The 27,570-nt window shown below is 48.5% G+C and overlaps 1 protein-coding gene across 1 annotated transcript in view; it reads left to right on the top strand.

The window, feature by feature from the left end:
• LOC134928385 (cytochrome P450 2D20-like) overlaps positions 1 to 27,570 on the top strand; it is an 84,272-nt gene that overhangs the window by 11,915 nt on the left and 44,787 nt on the right. The window contains exon 2 of the mRNA XM_063924072.1: positions 20,060 to 20,222. Coding sequence (XP_063780142.1) covers positions 20,060 to 20,222 — 163 coding nt within the window. The remainder of the gene's footprint in view (positions 1 to 20,059; positions 20,223 to 27,570) is intronic.

Here is a 27,570-nt window from a genome sequence, read left to right as displayed (position 1 = left end):
CAAGTGGAGCAGGGCAGGCTCAGGACTATATGACTGTGACAGCCCACTGGGTAGATGTATGGACTCCCGCCGCAAGAACAGCAGCGGCGGCACCAGTAGCAGCATCTCGCAAACGCCAACTCTTTCCTAGGCAGGCTACGCTTTGTATCACCGCTTTCCAGAATACGCACACAGCTGAAAACCTCTTACGGCAACTGAGGAAGATCATCGCGGAATGGCTTACCCCAATTGGACTCTCCTGTGGATTTGTGGCATCGGACAACGCCAGCAATATTGTGTGTGCATTAAATCTGGGCAAATTCCAGCACGTCCCATGTTTTGCACATACCTTGAATTTGGTGGTGCAGAATTATTTAAAAAACGAGAGGGGCGTGCAAGAGATGCTGTCGGTGGCCAGAAGAATTGCGGGACACTTTCGGCGTACAGGCACCACGTACAGAAGACTGGAGCACCACCAAAAACGCCTGAACCTGCCCTGCCATCATCTGAAGCAAGAAGTGGTAACGAGGTGGAATTCAACCCTCTATATGCTTCAGAGGTTGGAGGAGCAGCAAAAGGCCATTCAAGCCTATACAACTGAGCACGATATAGGAGGTGGAATGCACCTGTCTCAAGCGCAGTGGAGAATGATTTCAACGTTGTGCAAGGTTCTGCAACCTTTTGAACTTGCCACACGTGACGTCAGTTCAGACACTGCCAGCCTGAGTCAGGTCATTCCCCTCATCAGGCTTTTGCAGAAGAAGCTGGAGACATTGAAGGAGGAGCTAACACAGAGCGATTCCGCTAGGCATGTGGGACTTGTGGATGGAGCCCTTAATTCGCTTAACAAGGATTCACGGGTGGTCAATCTGTTGAAATCAGAGCACTACATTTTGGCCACCGTGCTCGATCCTAGATTTAAAACCTACCTTGGATCTCTCTTTCCGGCAGACACAAGTCTGCTGGGGTTCAAAGAACTGCTGGTGACAAAATTGTCAAGTCAAGCGGAACGCGACCTGTCAACATCTCCTCCTTCACATTCTCCCGCAACTGGGGGTGCGAGGAAAAGGCTCAGAATTCCGAGCCCACCCGCTGGCGGTGATGCAGGGCAGTCTGGAGCGACTGCTGATGCTGACATCTGGTCCGGACTGAAGGACCTGACAACGATTACGGACATGTCGTCTACTGGCACTGCATATGATTCTCTCCCCATTGAAAGAATGGTGGAGGATTATATGAGTGACCGCATCCAAGTAGGCATGTCAGACAGTCCGTACTTATACTGGCAGGAAAAAGAGGCAATTTGGAGGCCCTTGCACAAACTGGCTTTATTCTACCTAAGTTGCCCTCCCACAAGTGTGTACTCCGAAAGAGTGTTTAGTGCCGCCGCTCACCTTGTCAGCAATCGGCGTACGAGGTTACATCCAGAAAATGTGGAGAAGATGATGTTCATTAAAATGAATTATAATCAATTCCTCCGTGGAGACATTCACCAGCAGCAATTGCCTCCACAAAGTACACAGGGAGCTGAGATGGTGGATTCCAGTGGGGACGAATTGATAATCTGTGAGGAGGGGGATGTACACGGTGATATATCGGAGGATGATGATGAGGTGGACATCTTGCCTCTGTAGAGCCAGTTTGTGCAAGGAGAGATTAATTGCTTCTTTTTTGGTGGGGGTCCAAACCAACCCGTCATTTCAGTCACAGTCGTGTGGCAGACCCTGTCACTGAAATGATGGGTTGGTTAAAGTGTGCATGTCCTGTTTATACAACATAAGGGTAGGTGGGAGGGCCCAAGGACAATTCCATCTTGCACCTCTTTTTTCTTTCATTTTTCTTTGCGTCATGTGCTGTTTGGGGAGTAGTTTTTGGAAGGGCCATCCTGCGTGACACTGCAGTGCCACTCCTAGATGGGCCAGGTGTTTGTGTCGGCCACTTGGGTCGCTTATCTTAGTCACACAGCTACCTCATTGCGCATCTTTTTTTCTTCTTTGCGTCATGTGCTGTTTGGGGAGTAGTTTTTTGAAGGGCCATCCTGCGTGACACTGCAGTGCCACTCCTAGATGGGCCAGGTGTTTGTGTCGGCCACTAGGGTCGCTTTGCTTAGTCACACAGCTACCTCATTGCGCCTCTTTTTTTCTTTGCGTCATGTGCTGTTTGGGGAGTGTTTTTTGGAAGGGCCATCCTGCGTGACACTGCAGTGCCACTCCTAGATGGGCCAGGTGTTTGTGTCGGCCACTAGGGTCGCTTATCTTAGTCACACAGCTACCTCATTGCGCATCTTTTTTTTCTTCTTTGCGTCATGTGCTGTTTGGGGAGTAGTTTTTTGAAGGGCCATCCTGCGTGACACTGCAGTGCCACTCCTAGATGGGCCAGGTGTTTGTGTCGGCCACTAGGGTCGCTTAGCTTAGTCACACAGCTACCTCATTGCGCCTCTTTTTTTCTTTGCGTCATGTGCTGTTTGGGGGGTGTTTTTTGGAAGGGCCATCCTGCGTGACACTGCAGTGCCACTCCTAGATGGGCCAGGTGTTTGTGTCGGCCACTAGGGTCGCTTAGCTTACTCACACAGCTACCTCATTGCGCCTCTTTTTTTTCTTCTTTGCGTCATGTGCTGTTTGGGGAGTAGTTTTTGGAAGGGCCATCCTGCGTGACACTGCAGTGCCACTCCTAGATGGGCCAGGTGTTTGTGTCGGCCACTTGGGTCGCTGAGCTTAGTCATCCAGCGACCTCGGTGCAAATTTTAGGACTAAAAATAATATTGTGAGGTGTGAGGTGTTCACAATAGACTAAAAATGAGTGGAAATTATGGTTATTGAGGTTAATAATACTTTGGGATCAAAATGACCCCCAAATTCTATGATTTAAGCTGTTTTTTAGGGTTTTTTGAAAAAAACACCCGAATCCAAAACACACCCGAATCCGACAAAAAAAATTCGGTGAGGTTTTGCCAAAACGCGTTCGAACCCAAAACACGGCCGCGGAACCGAACCCAAAACCAAAACACAAAACCCGAAAAATTTCCGGTGCTCATCACTACTTGTAACTAGGGATGCGCACTTGAAATTTTTCGGGTTTTGTGTTTTGGTTTTGGGTTCGGTTCCGCGGCCGTGTTTTGGGTTCGAACGCGTTTTGGCAAAACCTCACCGAATTTTTTTTGTCGGATTCGGGTGTGTTTTGGATTCGGGTGTTTTTTTCAAAAAACCCTAAAAAACAGCTTAAATCATAGAATTTGGGGGTCATTTTGATCCCAAAGTATTATTAACCTCAAAAACCATAATTTCCACTCATTTTCAGTCTATTCTGAACACCTCACACCTCACAATATTATTTTTAGTCCTAAAATTTGCACCGAGGTCGCTGGATGACTAAGCTAAGCGACCCAAGTGGCCGACACAAACACCTGGCCCATCTAGGAGTGGCACTGCAGTGTCATGCAGGATGGCCCTTCCAAAAAACACTCCCCAAACAGCACATGACGCAAAGAAAAAAAGAGGCGCAATGAGGTAGCTGTGTGACTAAGCTCAACGACCCAAGTGGCCGACACAAACACCTGGCCCATCTAGGAGTGGCACTGCAGTGTCACGCAGGATGGCCCTTCCAAAAAACACTCCCCAAACAGCACATGACGCAAAGAAAAAAATAGGCGCAATGAGGTAGCTGTGTGACTAAGCTCAGCGACCCAAGTGGCCGACACAAACACCTGGCCCATCTAGGAGTGGCACTGCAGTGTCACGCAGGATGGCCCTTCCAAAAAACACTCCCCAAACAGCACATGACGCAAAGAAAAAAAGAGGCGCAATGAGGTAGCTGTGTGACTAAGCTCAACGACCCAAGTGGCCGACACAAACACCTGGCCCATCTAGGAGTGGCACTGCAGTGTCACGCAGGATGGCCCTTCCAAAAAACACCCCCCAAACAGCACATGACGCAAAGAAAAAAAGAGGCGCAATGAGGTAGCTGTGTGAGTAAGCTAAGCGACCCTAGTGGCCGACACAAACACCTGGCCCATCTAGGAGTGGCACTGCAGTGTCATGCAGGCTGGCTCTTCAAAAAACTACTCCCCAAACAGCACATGACGCAAAGAAAAAAAGAGGCGCAATGAGGTAGCTGTGTGAGTAAGCTAAGCGACCCTAGTGGCCGACACAAACACCTGGCCCATCTAGGAGTGGCACTGCAGTGTCACGCAGGATGGCCCTTCAAAAAACACTCCCCAAACAGCACATGACGCAAAGAAGAAAAAAAAGAGGCGCAATGAGGTAGCTGTGTGAGTAAGCTAAGCGACCCAAGTGGCCGACACAAACACCTGGCCCATCTAGGAGTGGCACTGCAGTGTCACGCAGGATGGCCCTTCCAAAAAACACTCCCCAAACAGCACATGACGCAAAGAAAAAAAGAGGCGCAATGAGGTAGCTGTGTGACTAAGCTCAGCGACCCAAGTGGCCGACACAAACACCTGGCCCATCTAGGAGTGGCACTGCAGTGTCACGCAGGATGGCCCTTCCAAAAAACACTCCCCAAACAGCACATGATGCAAAGAAAAAAAGAGGCGCAATGAGGTAGCTGTGTGACTAAGCTCAACGACCCAAGTGGCCGACACAAACACCTGGCCCATCTAGGAGTGGCACTGCAGTGTCACGCAGGATGGCCCTTCCAAAAAACACCCCCCAAACAGCACATGACGCAAAGAAAAAAAGAGGTGCAATGAGGTAGCTGTGTGAGTAAGCTAAGCGACCCTAGTGGCCGACACAAACACCTGGCCCATCTAGGAGTGGCACTGCAGTGTCACGCAGGCTGGCCCTTCAAAAAACTACTCCCAAAACAGCACATGACGCAAAGAAAAAAAGAGGCGCAATGAGGTAGCTGTGTGAGTAAGCTAAGCGACCCTAGTGGCCGACACAAACACCTGGCCCATCTAGGAGTGGCACTGCAGTGTCACGCAGGATGGCCCTTCAAAAAACACTTCCCAAACAGCACATGACGCAAAGAAGAAAAAAAAGAGGCGCAATGAGGTAGCTGTGTGAGTAAGATAAGCGACCCTAGTGGCCGACACAAACACCTGGCCCATCTAGGAGTGGCACTGCAGTGTCACGCAGGATGGCCCTTTAAAAAAATACTCCCCAAACAGCACATGACGCAAAGAAAAATTAAAGAAAAAAGAGGTGCAAGATGGAATTGTCCTTTGGCCCTCCCACCCACCCTTATGTTGTATAAACAGGACATGCACACTTTAACCAACCCATCATTTCAGTGACAGGGTCTGCCACACGACTGTGACTGAAATGACGGGTTGGTTTGGACCCCCACCAAAAAAGAAGCAATTAATCTCTCCTTGCACAAACTGGCTCTACAGAGGCAAGATGTCCACCTCATCATCATCCTCCGATATATCACCGTGTACATCCCCCTCCTCACAGATTATCAATTCGTCCCCACTGGAATCCACCATCTCAGCTCCCTGTGTACTTTGTGGAGGCAATTGCTGCTGGTCAATGTCTCCACGGAGGAATTGATTATAATTCATTTTAATGAACATCATCTTCTCCACATTTTCTGGAAGTAACCTCGTACGCCGATTGCTGACAAGGTGAGCGGCGGCACTAAACACTCTTTCGGAGTACACACTTGTGGGAGGGCAACTTAGGTAGAATAAAGCCAGTTTGTGCAAGGGCCTCCAAATTGCCTCTTTTTCCTGCCAGTATAAGTACGGACTGTCTGACGTGCCTACTTGGATGCGGTCACTCATATAATCCTCCACCATTCTTTCAATGGGGAGAGAATCATATGCAGTGCCAGTAGACGACATGTCCGTAATCGTTGGCAGGTCCTTCAGTCCGGACCAGATGTCAGCATCAGCAGTCGCTCCAGACTGCCCTGCATCACCGCCAGCGGGTGGGCTCGGAATTCTGAGCCTTTTCCTCGCACCCCCAGTTGCGGGAGAATGTGAAGGATGAGATGTTGACAGGTCGCGTTCCGCTTGACTTGACAATTTTCTCACCAGCAGGTCTTTGAACCCCAGCAGACTTGTGTCTGCCGGAAAGAGAGATCCAAGGTAGGTTTTAAATCTAGGATCGAGCACGGTGGCCAAAATGTAGTGCTCTGATTTCAACAGATTGACCACCCGTGAATCCTTGTTAAGCGAATTAAGGGCTCCATCCACAAGTCCCACATGCCTAGCGGAATCGCTCTGTGTTAGCTCCTCCTTCAATGTCTCCAGCTTCTTCTGCAAAAGCCTGATGAGGGGAATGACCTGACTCAGGCTGGCAGTGTCTGAACTGACTTCACGTGTGGCAAGTTCAAAAGGTTGCAGAACCTTGCACAACGTTGAAATCATTCTCCACTGCGCTTGAGACAGGTGCATTCCACCTCCTATATCGTGCTCAGTTGTATAGGCTTGAATGGCCTTTTGCTGCTCCTCCAACCTCTGAAGCATATAGAGGGTTGAATTCCACCTCGTTACCTCTTCTTGCTTCAGATGATGGCAGGGCAGGTTCAGGCGTTTTTGGTGTTGCTCCAGTCTTCTGTACGTGGTGCCTGTACGCCGAAAGTGTCCCGCAATTCTTCTGGCCACCGACAGCATCTCTTGCACGCCCCTCTCGTTTTTTAAATAATTCTGCACCACCAAATTCAAGGTATGTGCAAAACATGGGACGTGCTGGAATTTGCCCAGATTTAATGCACACACAATATTGCTGGCGTTGTCCGATGCCACAAATCCACAGGAGAGTCCAATTGGGGTAAGCCATTCCGCGATGATCTTCCTCAGTTGCCGTAAGAGGTTTTCAGCTGTGTGCGTATTCTGGAAACCGGTGATACAAAGCGTAGCCTGCCTAGGAAAGAGTTGGCGTTTGCGAAATGCTGCTACTGGTGCCGCCGCTGCTGTTCTTGCGGCGGGAGTCCATACATCTACCCAGTGGGCTGTCACAGTCATATAGTCCTGACCCTGCCCTGCTCCACTTGTCCACATGTCCGTGGTTAAGTGGACATTGGGTACAACTGCATTTTTTAGGACACTGGTGAGTCTTTTTCTGAGGTCTGTGTACATTTTCGGTATCGCCTGCCTAGAGAAATGGAACCTAGATGGTATTTGGTACCGGGGACACAGTACCTCCAACAAGTCTCTAGTTGCCTCTGCAGTAATGATGGATACCGGAACCACGTTTCTCACCGCCCAGGATGCCAAGGCCTCAGTTATCCGCTTTGCAGCAGGATGACTGCTGTGATATTTCATCTTCCTCGCAACGGACTGTTGGACAGTCAATTGCTTGGTGGAAGTAGTAAAAGTGGTCTTACGAGTACGACTTCCCCTCTGGGATGACCATCGACTCCCAGCAGCAACAACAGCAGCGCCAGCAGCAGTAGGCGTTACACGCAAGGATGCATCGGAGGAATCCCAGGCAGGAGAGGACTCGTCATAATTGCCAGTGACATGGACTGCAGGACTATTGGCATTCCTGGGGAAGGAGGAAATTGACACTGAGGGAGTTGGTGGGGTGGTTTGCGTGAGCTTGGTTACAAGAGGAAGGGATTTACTGGTCAGTGGACAGCTTCCGCTGTCGCCCAAAGTTTTTGAACTTATCACTGACTTATTATGAATGCGCTGCAGGTGACGTATAAGGGAGGATGTTCCGAGGTGGTTAACGTCCTTACCCCTACTTATTACAGCTTGACAAAGGCAACACACGGCTTGACAAATGTTGTCCGCATTTCTGTTGAAATACTTCCACACCGAAGAGCTGATTTTTTTGGTATTTTCACCAGGCATGTCAATGGCCATATTCCTCCCACGGACAACAGGTGTCTCCCCGGGTGCCTGACTTAAACAAACCACCTCACCATCAGAATCCTCCTTGTCAATTTCCTCCCCAGCGCCAGCAACACCCATATCCTCCTGATCCTGGTGTACTTCAACACTGACATCTTCAATCTGACTATCAGGAACTGGACTGCGGGTGCTCCTTCCAGCACTTGCAGGGGGCGTGCAAATGGTGGAAGGCGCATGCTCTTCACGTCCAGTGTTGGGAAGGTCAGGCATCGCAACCGACACAATTGGACTCTCCTTGTGGATTTGGGATTTCGAAGAACGCACAGTTCTTTGCTGTGCTTTTGCCAGCTTGAGTCTTTTCATTTTTCTAGCGAGAGGCTGAGTGCTTCCATCCTCATGTGAAGCTGAACCACTAGCCATGAACATAGGCCAGGGCCTCAGCCGTTCCTTGCCACTCCGTGTGGTAAATGGCATATTGGCAAGTTTACGCTTCTCCTCCGACAATTTTATTTTAGATTTTTGAGTCCTTTTTTTACTGATATTTGGTGTTTTGGATTTTACATGCTCTGTACTATGACATTGGGCATCGGCCTTGGCAGACGACGTTGATGGAATTTCATCGTCTCGGCCATGACTAGTGGCAGCAGCTTCAGCACGAGGTGGAAGTGGATCTTGATCTTTCCCTATTTTTGGAACCTCAACATTTTTGTTCTCCATATTTTAATAGGCACAACTAAAAGGCACCTCAGGTAAACAATGGAGATGGATGGATACTAGTATACTTATGGATGACGAGCGACTGCCGACACAGAGGTAGCTACAGCCGTGGACTACCGTACTGTGTCTGCTGCTAATATAGACTGGATGATAATGAGATAAAATTAAAATATATATATCACACTAGTACTGCAGCCGGACAGGTATATATTATGTAATGACGGACCTGCTGGACACTGTCTGTCAGCACTGCAGACTCCTAAAGTAAGCTACTAGTATCAAGAAGATAGAAAAAAAAAACCACGGGTAGGTGGTATACAATTATGGATGGACGAGCGACTGCCGACACAGAGGTAGCTACAGCCGTGGACTACCGTACTGTGTCTGCTGCTAATATAGACTGGATGATAATGAGATAAAATTAAAATATATATATATATCACACTAGTACTGCAGCCGGACAGGTAAATATTATGTAATGACGGACCTGCTGGACACTGTCTGTCAGCACTGCAGACTCCTAAAGTAAGCTACTAGTATCAAGAAGATAGAAAAAAAAAACCACGGGTAGGTGGTATACAATTATGGATGGACGAGCGACTGCCGACACAGAGGTAGCTACAGCCGTGGACTACCGTACTGTGTCTGCTGCTAATATAGACTGGATGATAATGAGATAAAATTAAAATATATATATATATCACACTAGTACTGCAGCCGGACAGGTATATATTATGTAATGACGGACCTGCTGGACACTGTCTGTCAGCACTGCAGACTCCTAAAGTAAGCTACTAGTATCAAGAAGATAGAAAAAAAAAAAACCACGGGTAGGTGGTATACAATTATGGATGGACGAGCGACTGCCGACACAGAGGTAGCTACAGCCGTGGACTACCGTACTGTGTCTGCTGCTAATATAGACTGGATGATAATGAGATAAAATTAAAATATATATATATATCACACTAGTACTGCAGCCGGACAGGTATATATTATGTAATGACGGACCTGCTGGACACTGTCTGTCAGCACTGCAGACTCCTAAAGTAAGCTACTAGTATCAAGAAGATAGAAAGAAAAAAAAAACACGGGTAGGTGGTATACAATTATGGATGGACGAGCGACTGCCGACACAGAGGTAGCTACAGCCGTGGACTACCGTACTGTGTCTGCTGCTAATATAGACTGGATGATAATGAGATAAAATTAAAATATATATATATATCACACTAGTACTGCAGCCGGACAGGTATATATTATGTAATGACGGACCTGCTGGACATTGTCTGTCAGCACTGCAGACTCCTAAAGTAAGCTACTAGTATCAAGAAGATAGAAAAAAAAAAACCACGGGTAGGAGGTATACAATTATGGATGGACGAGCGACTGCCGACACAGAGGTAGCTACAGCCGTGGACTACCGTACTGTGTCTGCTGCTAATATAGACTGGATGATAATGAGATAAAATTAAAATATATATATATATCACACTAGTACTGCAGCCGGACAGGTATATATTATGTAATGACGGACCTGCTGGACACTGTCTGTCAGCACTGCAGACTCCTAAAGTAAGCTACTAGTATCAAGAAGATAGAAAAAAAAAACCACGGGTAGGTGGTATACAATTATGGATGGACGAGCGACTGCCGACACAGAGGTAGCTACAGCCGTGGACTACCGTACTGTGTCTGCTGCTAATATAGACTGGATGATAATGAGATAAAATTAAAATATATATATATATCACACTAGTACTGCAGCCGGACAGGTATATATTATGTAATGACGGACCTGCTGGACACTGTCTGTCAGCACTGCAGACTCCTAAAGTAAGCTACTAGTATCAAGAAGATAGAAAAAAAAAAAACCACGGGTAGGTGGTATACAATTATGGATGGACGAGCGACTGCCGACACAGAGGTAGCTACAGCCGTGGACTACCGTACTGTGTCTGCTGCTAATATAGACTGGATGATAATGAGATAAAATTAAAATATATATATATATATCACACTAGTACTGCAGCCGGACAGGTATATATTATGTAATGACGGACCTGCTGGACACTGTCTGCAGAATGCGTTTATAAAAACACCACACGACGAGTGTTTAACTTTTTCAGGCAGACAATCACAATATACTGGTGGTCAGCAGACAATCACAATATACTGGTGGTCAGTGGTCACTGGTCAGTCACACTGGCAGTGGCACTCTGGCAGCAAAAGTGTGCACTGTACTTAAAATATGTACTCCTGCTATAACTGCTCCCCAGTCTCCCCCACAATTAAGCTGTGTGAGCAGTGAGCACTCAGCACAGTCAGATAATGATATACAGTATTACATATGATGCAGCACACTGGGCTGAGCACAGATATGGTATGTGACTGTGTCACACTGTGTATCGTTTTTTTTCAGGCAGAGAACGGATTAATTAAACTGGTGGTGGTCACTGGTCACTGGTCACACTATCAGCAAGTAGTACTCCGTCCTAAGCAGACAATCACAATATACTGGTGGTCAGTGTGGTCACTGGTCAGTCACACTGGCAGTGTGGCACTCTGGCAGCAAAAGTGTGCACTGTACTTTGGTCACTGGTCACACTATCAGCAAGTAGTAGTACTCCAGTCCTAATATGCTCCCCAAAATTAGTAAATAGTGTCTCTAACTCTCTACTCTCTTCTCTATAAACGGAGAGGACGCCAGCCACGTCCTCTCCCTATCAATCTCAATGCACGTGTGAAAATGGCGGCGACGCGCGGTTCCTTATACAGAATCCGAGTCTCGCGATAGAATCCGAGCAGCGCGAGAATCCGACAGCGGGATGATGACGTTCGGGCGCGCTCGGGTTAACCGAGCAAGGCGGGAGGATCCGAGCCTGCTCGGCCCCGTGTAAAAAAAGCTGAAGTTCGGCGGGTTCGGATTCCGAGAAACCGAACCCGCTCATCACTACTTGTAACACAACTTAAGTATTCTCACAGTCTCAATGTGGAAGGGGAAAAGATTTACCGTAATAACCATGTTGAGGGTTCAGCTTGTGGAATATGGCATTACAGTGTTTAACTGCACAGTTGGTGATAGTGTTTCCTTAACTGGGTATGAAGCTTTCCTGGGGCTTTAGTTACTTATTCACTCATGAACTCACTCAGACCCTCTTAAGCATATGATTCACTTGCTGGACCTCCTGTTCTTCATGATTCCTCACAGTCACAAAATGGCCACAGTGTCCATGCCTTTCCTCAGGCCTTGCGGTGTCTGGTCTCTGGCTGCGGCGTCTCAACACCCGCTCACCCCGCACTTGTCTCTCCGGTTGCACCCCGCTGCTTGCACTTCTGCAGCGCTGATCTCACCACCCACCATCCAGCGACTGTCACTTGTGTTCAGCTCCCGCTCTGCTCCGTATGCAGCATGCGTCCCAGCACCTCCTGTCTCTTCATCCAACTCCTCCCTTGCTCTTCCCACAAGGCTCTGGCCTCCAGGCTTCCTCTGTCCAATCAGCGGTTCGCATTCCAGACCATGTGATCTCACCAGGGTCCCTGTTTTAACCTCTGCTGTGCCACTCTCTGCCCTTGTGCTGCTGCGGACCTGTAAGTCATACCTTAAAGGGGCATAAACACCATTTTGGATACCACACTTTCCTAATCTTCCAGATTCTGAAGGAGACTCACGATTTTTGTGTGTAGCACCCCGCACCCTCCCTCATCCTGACCACTTACTAGTGAAGTGGGCAGGATGATGGACTAATACCAGCAAACCGTTGTCCATGGAGGGGGGCGGTGCCTAGTGGCATGATTCTATGATAATCACATCATTTTGGCCCCACCCCTATTCAAATAATTACAATTCATGGCATTTTACCGCTAGTGCAGTGGGGGTTAATGATGCAAATGGTCCGGTCCTGTCCCCATCACTGCCCACTTGCATCTTCTCTCCGGGCTCCTCTTGGAGAGGAAACTACAAAAGTAGGTAAGACTGAAGTGCAGTAAGGGCATGCTTACATAACTGCAAACAGATGCATTCCTGCACAGGAACACCTATATGTGCCTGACAAACCAATATCAATGGCTGGTACCTGACAACTGATGCATATACACTAGAGATGAGCGCCGGAAATTTTTCGGGTTTTGTGTTTTGGTTTTGGGTTCGGTTCCGCGGCCGTGTTTTGGGTTCGACCGCGTTTTGGCAAAACCTCACCGAATTTTTTTTGTCGGATTCGGGTGTGTTTTGGATTCGGGTGTTTTTTTCAAAAAACCCTAAAAAACAGCTTAAATCATAGAATTTGGGGGGTCATTTTGATCCCAAAGTATTATTAACCTCAAAAACCATAATTTACACTCATTTTCAGTCTATTCTGAATACCTCACACCTCACAATATTATTTTTAGTCCTAAAATTTGCACCGAGGTCGCTGTGTGAGTAAGATAAGCGACCCTAGTGGCCGACACAAACACCGGGCCCATCTAGGAGTGGCACTGCAGTGTCATGCAGGATGGCCCTTCCAAAAAACCCTCCCCAAACAGCACATGACGCAAAGAAAAAAAGAGGCGCAATGAGGTAGCTGTGTGAGTAAGCTAAGCGACCCTAGTGGCCGACACAAACACCGGGCCCATCTAGGAGTGGCACTGCAGTGTCACGCAGGATGTCCCTTCCAAAAAACCCTCCCCAAACAGCACATGATGCAAAGAAAAAAAGAGGCGCAATGAGGTAGCTGACTGTGTGAGTAAGATAAGCGACCCTAGTGGCCGACACAAACACCGGGCCCATCTAGGAGTGGCACTGCAGTGTCACGCAGGATGGCCCTTCCAAAAAACCCTCCCCAAACAGCACATGACGCAAAGAAAAAAAGAGGCGCAATGAGGTAGCTGACTGTGTGAGTAAGATAAGCGACCCTAGTGGCCGACACAAACACCGGGCCCATCTAGGAGTGGCACTGCAGTGTCACGCAGGATGGCCCTTCCAAAAAACCCTCCCCAAACAGCACATGACGCAAAGAAAAAAAGAGGCGCAATGAGGTAGCTGACTGTGTGAGTAAGATAAGCGACCCTAGTGGCCGACACAAACACCGGGCCCATCTAGGAGTGGCACTGCAGTGTCACGCAGGATGGCCCTTCCAAAAAACCCTCCCCAAACAGCACATGACGCAAAGAAAAAAAGAGGCGCAATGAGGTAGCTGACTGTGTGAGTAAGATAAGCGACCCTAGTGGCCGACACAAACACCGGGCCCATCTAGGAGTGGCACTGCAGTGTCACGCAGGATGGCCCTTCCAAAAAACCCTCCCCAAACAGCACATGACGCAAAGAAAAATAAAAGAAAAAAGAGGTGCAAGATGGAATTGTCCTTGGGCCCTCCCACCCACCCTTATGTTGTATAAACAGGACATGCACACTTTAACCAACCCATCATTTCAGTGACAGGGTCTGCCACACGACTGTGACTGATATGACGGGTTGGTTTGGACCCCCCCCAAAAAAGAAGCAATTAATCTCTCCTTGCACAAACTGGCTCTACAGAGGCAAGATGTCCACCTCATCATCATCCTCCGATATATCACCGTGTACATCCCCCTCCTCACAGATTATCAATTCGTCCCCACTGGAATCCACCATCTCAGCTCCCTGTGTACTTTGTGGAGGCAATTGCTGCTGGTCAATGTCTCCGCGGAGGAATTGATTATAATTCATTTTAATGAACATCATCTTCTCCACATTTTCTGGATGTAACCTCGTACGCCGATTGCTGACAAGGTGAGCGGCGGCACTAAACACTCTTTCGGAGTACACACTTGTGGGAGGGCAACTTAGGTAGAATAAAGCCAGTTTGTGCAAGGGCCTCCAAATTGCCTCTTTTTCCTGCCAGTATAAGTACGGACTGTGTGACGTGCCTACTTGGATGCGGTCACTCATATAATCCTCCACCATTCTTTCAATGTTGAGAGAATCATATGCAGTGACAGTAGACGACATGTCCGTAATCGTTGTCAGGTCCTTCAGTCCGGACCAGATGTCAGCATCAGCAGTCGCTCCAGACTGCCCTGCATCACCGCCAGCGGGTGGGCTCGGAATTCTGAGCCTTTTCCTCGCACCCCCAGTTGCGGGAGAATGTGAAGGAGGAGATGTTGACAGGTCGCGTTCCGCTTGACTTGACAATTTTCTCACCAGCAGGTCTTTCAACCCCAGCAGACTTGTGTCTGCCGGAAAGAGAGATCCAAGGTAGGTTTTAAATCTAGGATCGAGCACGGTGGCCAAAATGTAGTGCTCTGATTTCAACAGATTGACCACCCGTGAATCCTTGTTAAGCGAATTAAGGGCTCCATCCACAAGTCCCACATGCCTAGCGGAATCGCTCCGTGTTAGCTCCTCCTTCAATGTCTCCAGCTTCTTCTGCAAAAGCCTGATGAGGGGAATGACCTGACTCAGGCTGGCAGTGTCTGAACTGACTTCACGTGTGGCAAGTTCAAAGGGCATCAGAACCTTGCACAACGTTGAAATCATTCTCCACTGCACTTGAGACAGGTGCATTCCACCTCCTATATCGTGCTCAATTGTATAGGCTCGAATGGCCTTTTGCTGCTCCTCCAACCTCTGAAGCATATAGAGGGTTGAATTCCACCTCGTTACCACTTCTTGCTTCAGATGATGGCAGGGCAGGTTCAGTAGTTTTTGGTGGTGCTCCAGTCTTCTGTACGTGGTGCCTGTACGCCGAAAGTGTCCTGCAATTCTTCTGGCCACCGACAGCATCTCTTGCACGCCCCTGTCGTTTTTAAAAAAATTCTGCACCACCAAATTCAAGGTATGTGCAAAACATGGGACGTGCTGGAATTTGCCAATATTTAATGCACACACATTATTGCTGGCGTTGTCCGATGCCACAAATCCACAGGAGAGTCCAATTGGGGTAAGCCATTCTGCGATGATCTTCCTCAGTTGCCGTAAGAGGTTTTCAGCTGTGTGCGTATTCTGGAAAGCGGTGATACAAAGCGTAGCCTGCCTAGGAAAGAGTTGGCGTTTGCGAGATGCTGCTACTGGTGCCGCCGCTGCTGTTCTTGCGGCGGGAGTCCATACATCTACCCAGTGGGCTGTCACAGTCATATAGTCCTGACCCTGCCCTGCTCCACTTGTCCACATGTCCGTGGTTAAGTGGACATTGGGTACAACTGCATTTTTTAGGACACTGGTGAGTCTTTTTCTGACGTCCGTGTACATTCTCGGTATCGCCTGCCTACAGAAGTGGAACCTAGATGGTATTTGGTAACGGGGGCACACTGCCTCAATAAATTGTCTAGTTCCCTGTGAACTAACGGCGGATACCGGACGCACGTCTAACACCAACATAGTTGTCAAGGCCTCAGTTATCCGCTTTGCAGCAGGATGACTGCTGTGATATTTCATCTTCCTCGCAAAGGACTGTTGGACAGTCAATTGCTTACTGGAAGTAGTACAAGTGGGCTTACGACTTCCCCTCTGGGATGACCATCGACTCCCAGCAGCAACAACAGCAGCGCCAGCAGCAGTAGGCGTTACACGCAAGGATGCATCGGAGGAATCCCAGGCAGGAGAGGACTCGTCAGAATTGCCAGTGACATGGCCTGCAGGACTATTGGCATTCCTGGGGAAGGAGGAAATTGACACTGAGGGAGTTGGTGGGGTGGTTTGCGTGAGCTTGGTTACAAGAGGAAGGGATTTACTGGTCAGTGGACTGCTTCCGCTGTCGCCCAAAGTTTTTGAACTTGTCACTGACTTATTATGAATGCGCTGCAGGTGACGTATAAGGGAGGATGTTCCGAGGTGGTTAACGTCCTTACCCCTACTTATTACAGCTTGACGAAGGGAACACACGGCTTGACAAATGTTGTCCGCATTTCTGGTGAAATACTTCCACACCGAAGAGCTGATTTTTTTGGTATTTTCTCCAGGCATGTCAACGGCCATATTCCTCCCACGGACAACAGGTGTCTCCCCGGGTGCCTGACTTAAACAAACCACCTCACCATCAGAATCCTCCTGGTCAATTTCCTCCCCAGCGCCAGCAACACCCATATCCTCCTCATCCTGGTGTACTTCAACACTGACATCTTCAATCTGACTATCAGGAACTGGACTGCGGGTGCTCCTTCCAGCACTTGCAGGGGGCGTGCAAATGGTGGAAGGCGCATGCTCTTCACGTCCAGTGTTGGGAAGGTCAGGCATCGCAACCGACACAATTGGACTCTCCTTGTGGATTTGGGATTTCGAAGAACGCACAGTTCTTTGCGGTGCTTTTGCCAGCTTGAGTCTTTTCAGTTTTCTAGCGAGAGGCTGAGTGCTTCCATCCTCATGTGAAGCTGAACCACTAGCCATGAACATAGGCCAGGGCCTCAGCCGTTCCTTGCCACTCCGTGTGGTAAATGGCATATTGGCAAGTTTACGCTTCTCCTCCGACAATTTTATTTTAGGTTTTGGAGTCCTTTTTTTACTGATATTTGGTGTTTTGGATTTGACATGCTCTGTACTATGACATGCTCTGTACTATGACATTGGCAGACGACGTTGCTGGCATTTCATCGTCTCGGCCATGACTAGTGGCAGCAGCTTCAGCACGAGGTGGAAGTGGATCTTGATCTTTCCCTAATTTTGGAACCTCAACATTTTTGTTCTCCATATTTTAATAGGCACAACTAAAAGGCACCTCAGGTAAACAATGGAGATGGATGGATACTAGTATACAATTATGGATGGACTGCCGAGTGCCGACACAGAGGTAACTACAGCCGTGGACTATTGTACTGTACTGTGTCTGCTGCTAATATAGACTGGATGATAATGAGATGTAGTATGTATGTATAAAGAAGAAAGAAAAAAAAAACCACGGGTAGGTGGTATACAATTATGGATGGACTGCCGAGTGCCGACACAGAGGTAGCTACAGCCGTGGACTACCGTACTGTGTCTGCTGCTAATATAGACTGGTTGATAATGAGATGTAGTATGTATAAAGAAGAAAGAAAAGAAAAAACACGGGTAGGTGGTATACAATTATGGACGGACTGCCGAGTGCCGACACAGAGGTAGCTACAGCCGTGGACTACCGTACTGTGTCTGCTGCTAATATAGACTGGTTGATAATGAGATGTAGTATGTATAAAGAAGAAAGAAAAAAAAACCACGGGTAGGTGGTATACAATTATGGACGGACTGCCGAGTGCCGACACAGAGGTAGCTACAGCCGTGGACTACCGTACTGTGTCTGCTGCTAATATAGACTGGTTGATAATGAGATGTAGTATGTATAAAGAAGAAAGAAAAAAAAACCACGGGTAGGTGGTATACAATTATGGACGGACTGCCGAGTGCCGACACAGAGGTAGCTACAGCCGTGGACTACCGTACTGTGTCTGCTGCTAATATAGACTGGTTGATAATGAGATGTAGTATGTATAAAGAAGAAAGAAAAAAAAAAACCACGGGTAGGTGGTATACAATTATGGATGGACTGCCGAGTGCCGACACAGAGGTAGCTACAGCCGTGGACTACTGTACTGTGTCTGCTGCTAATATAGACTGGTTGATAAAGAGATGTAGTATGTATGTATAAAGAAGAAAGAAAAAAAAACCACGGGTAGGTGGTATACAATTATGGACAGACTGCCGAGTGCCGACACAGAGGTAGCTACAGCCGTGGACTACCGTACTGTACTGTGTCTGCTGCTAATATAGACTGGTTGATAAAGAGATGTAGTATGTATGTATAAAGAAGAAAGAAAAAAAAAACCACGGGTAGGTGGTATACAATTATGGATGGACTGCCGAGTGCCGACACAGAGGTAGCTACAGCCGTGAACTACTGTACTGTGTCTGCTGCTAATATAGACTGGTTGATAAAGAGATGTAGTATGTATGTATAAAGAAGAAAGAAAAAAAAACCACGGGTAGGTGGTATACAATTATGGACGGACTGCCGAGTGCCGACACAGAGGTAGCTACAGCCGTGGACTACCGTACTGTACTGTGTCTGCTGCTAATATAGACTGGTTGATAAAGAGATGTAGTATGTATGTATAAAGAAGAAAGAAAAAAAAACCACGGGTAGGTGGTATACAATTATGGATGGACTGCCGAGTGCCGACACAGAGGTAGCTACAGCCGTGGACTACTGTACTGTGTCTGCTGCTAATATAGACTGGTTGATAAAGAGATGTAGTATGTATGTATAAAGAAGAAAGAAAAAAAAACCACGGGTAGGTGGTATACAATTATGGATGGACTGCCGAGTGCCGACACAGAGGTAGCTACAGCCGTGAACTACCGTACTGTGTCTGCTGCGACTGGATGATAAATAATGATATAAAAAATATATATATATCACTACTGCAGCCGGACAGGTATATATTATATAATGACGGACCTGCTGGACACTGTCTGTCAGCAGAATGAGTTTTTTATAGAATAAAAAAAAAAACACCACACAAGTCACACGACGAGTGTTTAACTTTTTCAGGCAATCACAATATAGTATACTACTAACTATACTGGTGGTCAGTGTGGTCAGGTCACTGGTCAGTCACACTGGCAGTGGCACTCCTGCAGCAAAAGTGTGCACTGTTTAATTTTAATAATATGTACTCCTGGCTCCTGCTATAACCTATAACTGGCACTGCTCCCCAGTCTCCCCCACAATTATAAGCTGTGTGAGCACAGTCAGATATATACATAGATGATGCAGCACACTGGGCTGAGCAGTGCACACAGATATGGTATGTGACTGAGTCACTGTGTATCGTTTTTTTCAGGCAGAGAACGGATTATATTAAATAAAACTGCACTGTCTGGTGGTCACTGTGGTCAGTCACTACTAAACTCTGCACTCTCTACAGTACTCCTAAGCTCCAGTAAATCAAGTGTCTCTGTCTCAAATCAATCTCACTCTCTCTCTTCTAATCTAAATGGAGAGGACGCCAGCCACGTCCTCTCCCTATCAGTCTCAATGCACGTGTGAAAATGGCGGCGACGCGCGGCTCCTTATATAGAATCCGAGTCTCGCGAGAATCCGACAGCGTCATGATGACGTTCGGGCGCGCTCGGGTTAACCGAGCAAGGCGGGAAGATCCGAGTCGCTCGGACCCGTGAAAAAAAACATGAAGTTCGGGCGGGTTCGGATTCCGAGGAACCGAACCCGCTCATCTCTAATATACACGGTGATGTTAGTGAGGGTCACCAGCACGAGCTAAATGCTTCTGATTGTCCTATTGCAGATTTACTGTGCAAAATCATATACTGTATATGATTCTGACTAGGGGCGGTTTAAGAGAGATGGGGGACCTGTGTTGGTTGACCCTTCTCTCGTCGGTGCATGGTTTGGTGCCCTGCCAGAGGCTACTGCGCATGAACAGAGGAGCTCTGTGAAAATGGTGAATGCACCCTAATTTGCGTGCAAAGATCTTCAGAAAGAATGGTGCAGATGACCGTTTCCTTGTGATCATAGTGGTGGAGTGGAGATGTAAGTATAGGCTGTGAGTGCAGGGTGTGTGGCATATTGTGATAATAATTATCCTGAATTGAAGCCTTTTGTAGGTCTGTGTAGATATACAGTATGTAAATCATATGTTTTCTGCTTCCAGTTGAGGACACGTTATGGAGACGTGTTCAGCCTGAAGTTATTCTTTGAGGACACGGTTGTATTGAACGGATATAACGCTATAAAAGAGGGACTGGTTACAAAATCAGAGGACACTGCTGACCGACCCTCTATACCTATGTTTGAACATCTTGGACTTCATAATGGTAGGTGGATTTTGTTTTCCTCTATGTCTAAATAACGTCGGTTTTCTCTATGGTTTTCAGTTGCTTATCTGAAGACCATAAATGCTTAGAATGCTTCTAACTATGGGGGTCATTCCGAGTTGATCGTACCTGTGCTAAATTTAGCACAGCTACAATCATCTTCCCTGACATGCGGGGGACGCCCAGCACAGGGTTAGTCCGCCACGCATGTCAGTGCCGCCCCCCCCCCCCCCCGCACAAATACCAAAGCATCGCACAGCGGCGATGCTTTTGTATTTCTGGAGTAACTACCGGCCAGCGCAGCTCCTGCGGCTGGCCGGGAGTTATTCGTCGCTGCCGCTGGCTGCAGCGGCTGCGTGAGACGTCACGCAGATGCCGCGGCCCGCCCCCCCAACGCCTGCGTTGGCCGTACCACGCCCCCTAAACGGCGGCTTAACGCCGCCGTTCAGCCACCTCCTAGAGGCGATCGCTAGGCAACGACGACTGCCATGCGCCGTGCACTGCAGCGCATGCGCAGTTCCGACCTGATCGCTGCGCTGCGACAAACTGCAGCGAGCGATCGGGTCGGAATGACCCCCTATGGATCTAGCATTTATATGTCTTGGACACACTACATTTTACAAGAGGAATGAGAGGAGACTGAACAAGATATGGTACAAAGTTACATACATACTGCATATATAGATATATAGAACTCAGTAGCGGATCTTGCCACGGGCAAGCAGGACTTTTGCCCGGGGCGCCACCTTCCGGAGGGCGCCGGCGCCATCCGGAGGGCGCCACACCATGGCAAGATCCGCCACTGTGCCCCGCTGTGCCCCCCACTTTGAAGGGAACCAGACGCGTAGCGTCTAGTTTCCCTTCATGGAGAGGACCTTTGTTGTGCGGTGCGCGATGACGTCATCGCACACCGCACAGCAAAGGTCCTCTCCATGATGGGAAACTAGACGCTACGGTCCAGTTTCCCTTCATGGAGAGGATCTTTGCTGTGCGGTGCGTGATGATGTCATCGCGCACCGCACAGCATAGTGGCACAGACACTAGGGGTCATAATTGACCTCTAGTGTCTATGCTGTTCTATGGGAGAGACGTAATAATGTCTCTCCCATAGATCGAGGAGAGGAGAGGAGAAGAGCGGCGCGGCGCCGGCGGATGAGGTCTGCAGCGGTCTGGATCAGGAACGGGGATAGTAAGTATATATATTTTTTTTTCTTTCAGCTGCGCTACAGGGGGAACAAATGGGGGCGTAACTGACCTCGCCCCCATTTGAAGCCACGCCCCTATACTTTGCCCGGGGCGCCACAAGGCCAAGAACCGGCCCTGATAGAACTAGATATGTAAACTACCAAATAACAAATGGAAAATCTTTAGAGATTTTTAGGCTTTAAATAAAAAAATAAGATTTTAAATCTACCGGTAAATCTTTTTCTCCTAGTCCGTAGAGGATGCTGGGGACTCCGTAAGGACCATGGGGTATAGACGGGCTCCGCAGGAGACATGGGCACCTAAAAGAACTTTCTAGTATGGTGTGCACTGGCTCCTCCCTCTATGCCCCTCCTCCAGACCTCAGTTAGAGAACTGTGCCCAGAGGAGATGGACAATACGAGGAAAGGATTTTGTTAATCTAAGGGCAAGATTCATACCAGCCCACACCAATCATACCATATAACCTGGAATACACCTAACCAGTTAACAGTATGAACAAACAACAGTATCGGTCCAAGACCGATTCTAACTGTAACATAACCCTTATGTAAGCAATAACTATATACAAGTCTTGCAGATTTTCCGCACTGGGACGGGCGCCCAGCATCCTCTACAGACTAGGAGAAATAGATTTACTGGTAGGTTTAAAATCTTATTTTCTCTTACGTCCTAGAGGATGCTGGGGACTCCGTAAGGACCATGGGGTTTATACCAAAGCTCCCAATCGGGCGGGAGAGTGCGGAGGACTCTGCAGTACCGACTGAGCAAATGCTAGGTCATCATCAGTCAGGGTATCAAACTTGTAGAATTTAGCAAAAGTGTTTGACCCCGACCAAGTTGCTGCTCGGCAAAGCTGTAATGCCGAGACGCCCCGGGCAGCCGCCCAAGAAGAGCCCACGTTCCTAGTGGAATGGGCCTTTACTGAATGCGGTAATGGCAATCCAGCCGTAACATAAGCCTGCTGAATCGTGTTACAGATCCAGCGAGCAATAGTCTGCTTCGAAGCAGGCGCGCCAATCTTGTTGGCAGCATACAGGACAAACAATGCATCTGTTTTCCTAATTCTAGCCGTCCTAGCTACATACATTTTTAAGGCCCTGACTACATCCAGGGACATGGAATCCTCCAAGTCACTCGTAGCCACAGGCACCACTATAGGTTGGTTCATATGAAATGAAGACACCACCTTGGGTAAAAATTGAGGACGAGTCCTCAATTCCGCTCTATCCACATGAAAAATCAAGTAAGGGCTCTTGTAAGACAAGGCCGCCAATTCTGACACACGCCTCGCAGATGCCAAGGCTAACAACATGACCACCTTCCAAGTGAGAAATTTTAACTCCACCGTTTTAAGGGGTTCAAACCAGTGTGATTTAAGGAACTGCAACACCACGTTCAGGTCCCATGGTGCCACTGGGGGCACAAAAGGAGGCTGGATGTGCAGTACTCCTTTTACAAAAGTCTGGACTTCTGGAAGAAAAGCCAATTCCTTCTGAAAGAATATTGACAAAGCCGAAATCTGTACTTTAACAGAGCCTAACTTTAGGCCCATATCCTCCTGTCTGTAGGAAGTGGAGAAAACGACCCAGATGAAAATCTTCCGTAGGAGCATTCTTGGTTTCACACCAAGAGACATATTTCCGCCAGATACGGTGATAATGTTTTGACGTCACCTCCTTCCTAGCCTTTATTAGAGTAGGTATGACCTCCTCCGGAATACCCTTATCCGCTAGGATCCGGCGTTCAACCGCCATGCCGTCAAACGTAACCGCGGTAAGTCTTGGAACAGACAGGGCCCCTGCTGTAACAGGTCCTCTCTTAGAGGAAGAGGCCAAGGATCTTCTGTGAGCATCTCCTGAAGATCTGAGTACCAGGCCCTTTGAGGCCAGTCTGGAACAATGAGTATTGTCTGTACTCTTTTTCATCTTATGATCCTCAACACTTTTGTGATGAGAGGAAGCGGAGGAAACACATAGACCGACTGGAACACCCATGGCGTTACCAGAGCGTCTACTGCTATTGCCTGAGGGTCCCGAGACCTGGCACAATACCTCCAAAGCTTCTTGTTGAGGCGTGACGCCATCATGTCTATTTGAGGAACTCCCCAGATACCCGTTATCTCTGTAAAGACTTCTTGATGAAGTCCCCACTCTCCTGGATGGAGATCGTGTCTGCTCAGGAAGTCTGCTTCCCAGTTGTCCACTCCCGGAATGAAGACAGCTGACAGAGCGCTTACGTGATTTTCCGCCAAGCAAAGAATCCTGGTGGCTTCCGCCATCGCGACTCTGCTTCTTGTCCCGCCTTGGCGGTTCACATGAGCTACTGCTGTGACATTGTCTGATTGAATCAGAACCGGTAGGTTGCGAAGAAGATTCTCTGCTTGTCGAAGGCCATTGTATATGGCCCTTAGCTCCAACACGTTGATGTGTAGACAGGACTCCTGGTCTGACCATAGTCCCTGAAAATTTCTTCCTTGGGTGACTGCTCCCCATCCTCGGAGGCTCGCATCCGTGGTTACCAGGATCCAGTCCTGAATGCAGAACCTGCGACCCTCTAGAAGGTGAGCACTTTGTAGCCACCATAGAAGAGACACCCTGGCCCTGGGGGACAGTGTTATTTTTTGATGTAATTGTAGATGGGACCCGGACCATTTGTCCAGAAGATCCCATTGAAACGTCCTTGCATGGAACCTGCCGAAGGGAATGGCCTCGTAAGTTGCCACCATTTTCCCCAGAACCCGAGTGCATTGATGAGCTGACACTCTTTTCGGCTTTAGTAGTTCTCGGACCATGTTCTGGAGGTCCTGGACTTTTTCCAACGGGAGGAAAACTTTCTTTTGTTCCGTGTCCAGTATCATGCCTAGGAACGGTAGTCGAGTTGTCGGAACCAACTGTGACTTTGGTAGATTGAGAATCCACCCATGTTGTTGAAGCACTCTCTGAGAGAGTGACACGTTCTCCAGTAATTGCTCTCTTGATCTCGCTTTTATCAGGAGATCGTCCAAGTATGGGATAATTGTGACTCCTTGCTTGCGCAGGATCACCATCATATCCGCCATTATCTTGGTGAAAATCCTCGGGGCCGTGGACAGCCCAAACGGCAACGTCTGAAACTGATAATGACAATCCTGTACCGCGAATCTCAGGTACTCCTGATGAGAGGGATATATGGGGACATGAAGGTAAGCATCCTTTATGTCCAGTGACACCATAAAATCCCCCCTTTCCAGGCAGGCTATCACCGCTCGGAGCGATTCCATCTTGAATTTGAATCTTTTCAGGTACAGGTTCAGGGATTTTAGGTTTAAAATGGGCCTTACCGAACCATCCGGCTTCGGAACCACAAATAGGGTTGAATAATACCCTTTTCCCTGTTGGCTCAGGGGAACCCTGATAATCACTCGCTGTTGACACAGCATTTGAATTGCAGCTAGCACTACTTCCCGCTCTGGGGTAGAAGCTGGTAAGGCCGACTTGAAAAATCGGCGTGGGGGCACCTCTTCAAATTCCAGCTTGTAGCCCTGGGAGACTATTTCTATCACCCAAGGGTCCACGTCTACTGAACCCAGACTTGGCTGAATAGTCGAAGGCGTGCCCCCACCTGTGCGGACTCCCGCAGGGGAGCCCCAGCGTCATGCCTTAGACTTAGCAGAAGCCGGGGAGGACTTCTGCTCTTGGGAACCAGCCGCAGCAGGTGTCCTCTTGCCTCTACCCTTACCTCTGGCGAGGAAAGAGGAGCCCCGACCTCTTCTGGATCTATGCGACCGAAAGGACTGCATCTGATATTGTGGGGGTTTCTTTTGCTGTTGGGGAACAAAAGGTAAAAAGGTCGACTTACCCGCGGTAGCTGTAGAGATCAGGTCCGCGAGGCCGTCCCCAAACAATACATCACCTTTGTAAGGTAAAACCTCCATATGCCTTTTTGAGTCTGCATCCCCCGTCCATTGGCGGATCCATAAGGCTCTTCTTTCCGAAATAGCCATAGCATTGGCTCTTGAACCCAGTAAACCAATGTCTCTTTGAGCGTCCCTCATATATAAGACTGCGTCCTTAATATGAGCTAATGTTAACAAAATTGTATCCCTATCTAGGGTATCAAGGTCAGCTGACAGTGTATCCGTCCAAGCTGCTACTGCACTACATACCCATGCCGACGCAATTGCCGGTCTAAGCAAAGTACCAGTATGAGTGTAGATAGACTTCAGTGTAGTCTCTTGCCTGCGGTCCGCAGGATCCTTGAGGGCCGCTGTGTCAGGGGACGGTAGCGCCACCTTCTTGGAAAGGCGTGTTAAGGCTTTGTCCACTGTGGGAGAGGATTCCCAACTTACCCTGTCCTGTGTAGGGAAAGGGTACGCCATAAGAACCCTTTTGGGAATCTGCAGTTTCTTATCTGGAGTTTCCCATGCTTTTTCACATAACTCATTCATTTAATGGGAAGGAGGAAAGTTTATAACTTGTTTCTTTCCCTTAAACATGTGTATCCTCGTGTCGGGCACCGAGGGCTCATCAGTGATATTCAACACATCTTTTATTGCAATAATCATGCACTGAATACTTTTTGTCACCCTGGGGTGCAATCTTGCTTCATCATAGTCGACACTGGAATCAGAGTCCGTGTCGGTATCTGTGTCCCTTATTTGTGAGAAGGGACGTTTCTGAGACCCCGACGGGTCCTGTGAGTCGGTATAATCCGTAGATTGATTACCTGCCGACGCACTGGACTCTGCTTTGTCCAGTCTTTTATGCAGTGAAGCTACACTAGCATTTAACATATGCCACATATCCATCCAATCTTGAGTCGGCACCGCCGACTGAGACACACCACTCATCTGTTCCACCTCCTCTTTGGATAAGCCTTCCGTTTCAGACATGCCGACACACGTACCGACACCCCCCACACACTGGGATATAACTATAAGGGGACAATTCCCTAAAGAAGGCCCTTTGGAGAGACAGAGAGAGAGTATGCCAGCACACACCAGCGCCAACTGACCCTGAATTTGAAAAAATGGCGGGGATCCGTAGTTTACTGCCTCCGCAGCCTAACTACATACTTTTTTGCCTCAGTGCCATGTGTGTGTGTAAGTGTGGGAGCAATGGCGCGCAGCTTCCTGCTGCGCGCTTACCTCATGAAGATCTGAAGTCTTCTGCCGCCTGATGTCTTCTTATGTCTGACATACTCACTCGGCTTCTTTTTTCCGGCATCTGTGAGGAGGATGGCGGCGCGGCTCCGGGACGAACCCCAGGGTGAGACCTGTGTTCCAACTCCCTCTGGAGCTAATGGTGTCCAGTAGCCTAAGAAGCAGAGCCCTTAACTCTTAAGAAGTAGGTCTGCTTCTCTCCCCTCAGTCCCACGATGCAGGGAGTCTGTTGCCAGCAGAGCTCCCTGAAAATAAAAAACCTAACAAAATTCTTTTTACAGAAAACTCAGGAGAGCTCCCTGTAATGCACCCTATCTCCTCTGGGCACAAGATCTAATTGAGGTCTGGAGGAGGGGCACAGAGGGAGGAGCCAGTGCACACCATACTAGAAAGTTCTTTTAGGTGCCCATGTCTCCTGCGGAGCCCGTCTATACCCCATGGTCCTTACGGAGTCCCAGCATCCTCTAGGACGTAAGCGAAATTCTGGTGTTCCCAAGAGTAAAATGTGTGATAACTACCGATTATTAATTCTACAATTTGATGCAAGTTGCAGCAGGAAATACTCAATTACTGGAGTAATCCAGTGTTGCTCCGGAACGGGGACGGCTAATTCCAAAAAAGCAGCTGTCCCATGACCAGTAACACTGCTACAGAGGTACCATAGCAGCGATACTTACCACCCCTGTTGCCAGCTTCTGCACATGTGTATGCCGCGGTCACATGTGCACACCATACTTACCGACATTCTGGCTGCTCTCTGCGGGAGAGAGCAGCCAGGTCGGCTCAACAGGCGGGCCGGGGAGCGCTGTGACATAAGGAGGGGGTGGGCCAGAGGCGGGACAGGGGCGGAGCAAGGACGGGACGGGAGCGGGGTTACGGTGATGCCTCCTCTAAGCCACGCCTCCCGCTCTGTAATGCCGCGATCACTGGCATTACACTGCAGGGGGCGTGGCTATGATGACGCGATTCAGCAAGAATTGCGTCATCGACTGCCCGGACCGC

Source organism: Pseudophryne corroboree, chromosome 5 (assembly GCF_028390025.1).
Source record: "Pseudophryne corroboree isolate aPseCor3 chromosome 5, aPseCor3.hap2, whole genome shotgun sequence".
Classification (NCBI taxonomy): domain Eukaryota; kingdom Metazoa; phylum Chordata; class Amphibia; order Anura; family Myobatrachidae; genus Pseudophryne; species Pseudophryne corroboree.
Note: the sequence above shows the minus strand (reverse complement) of the source record. Positions and strands in the feature narration are given on the sequence as shown.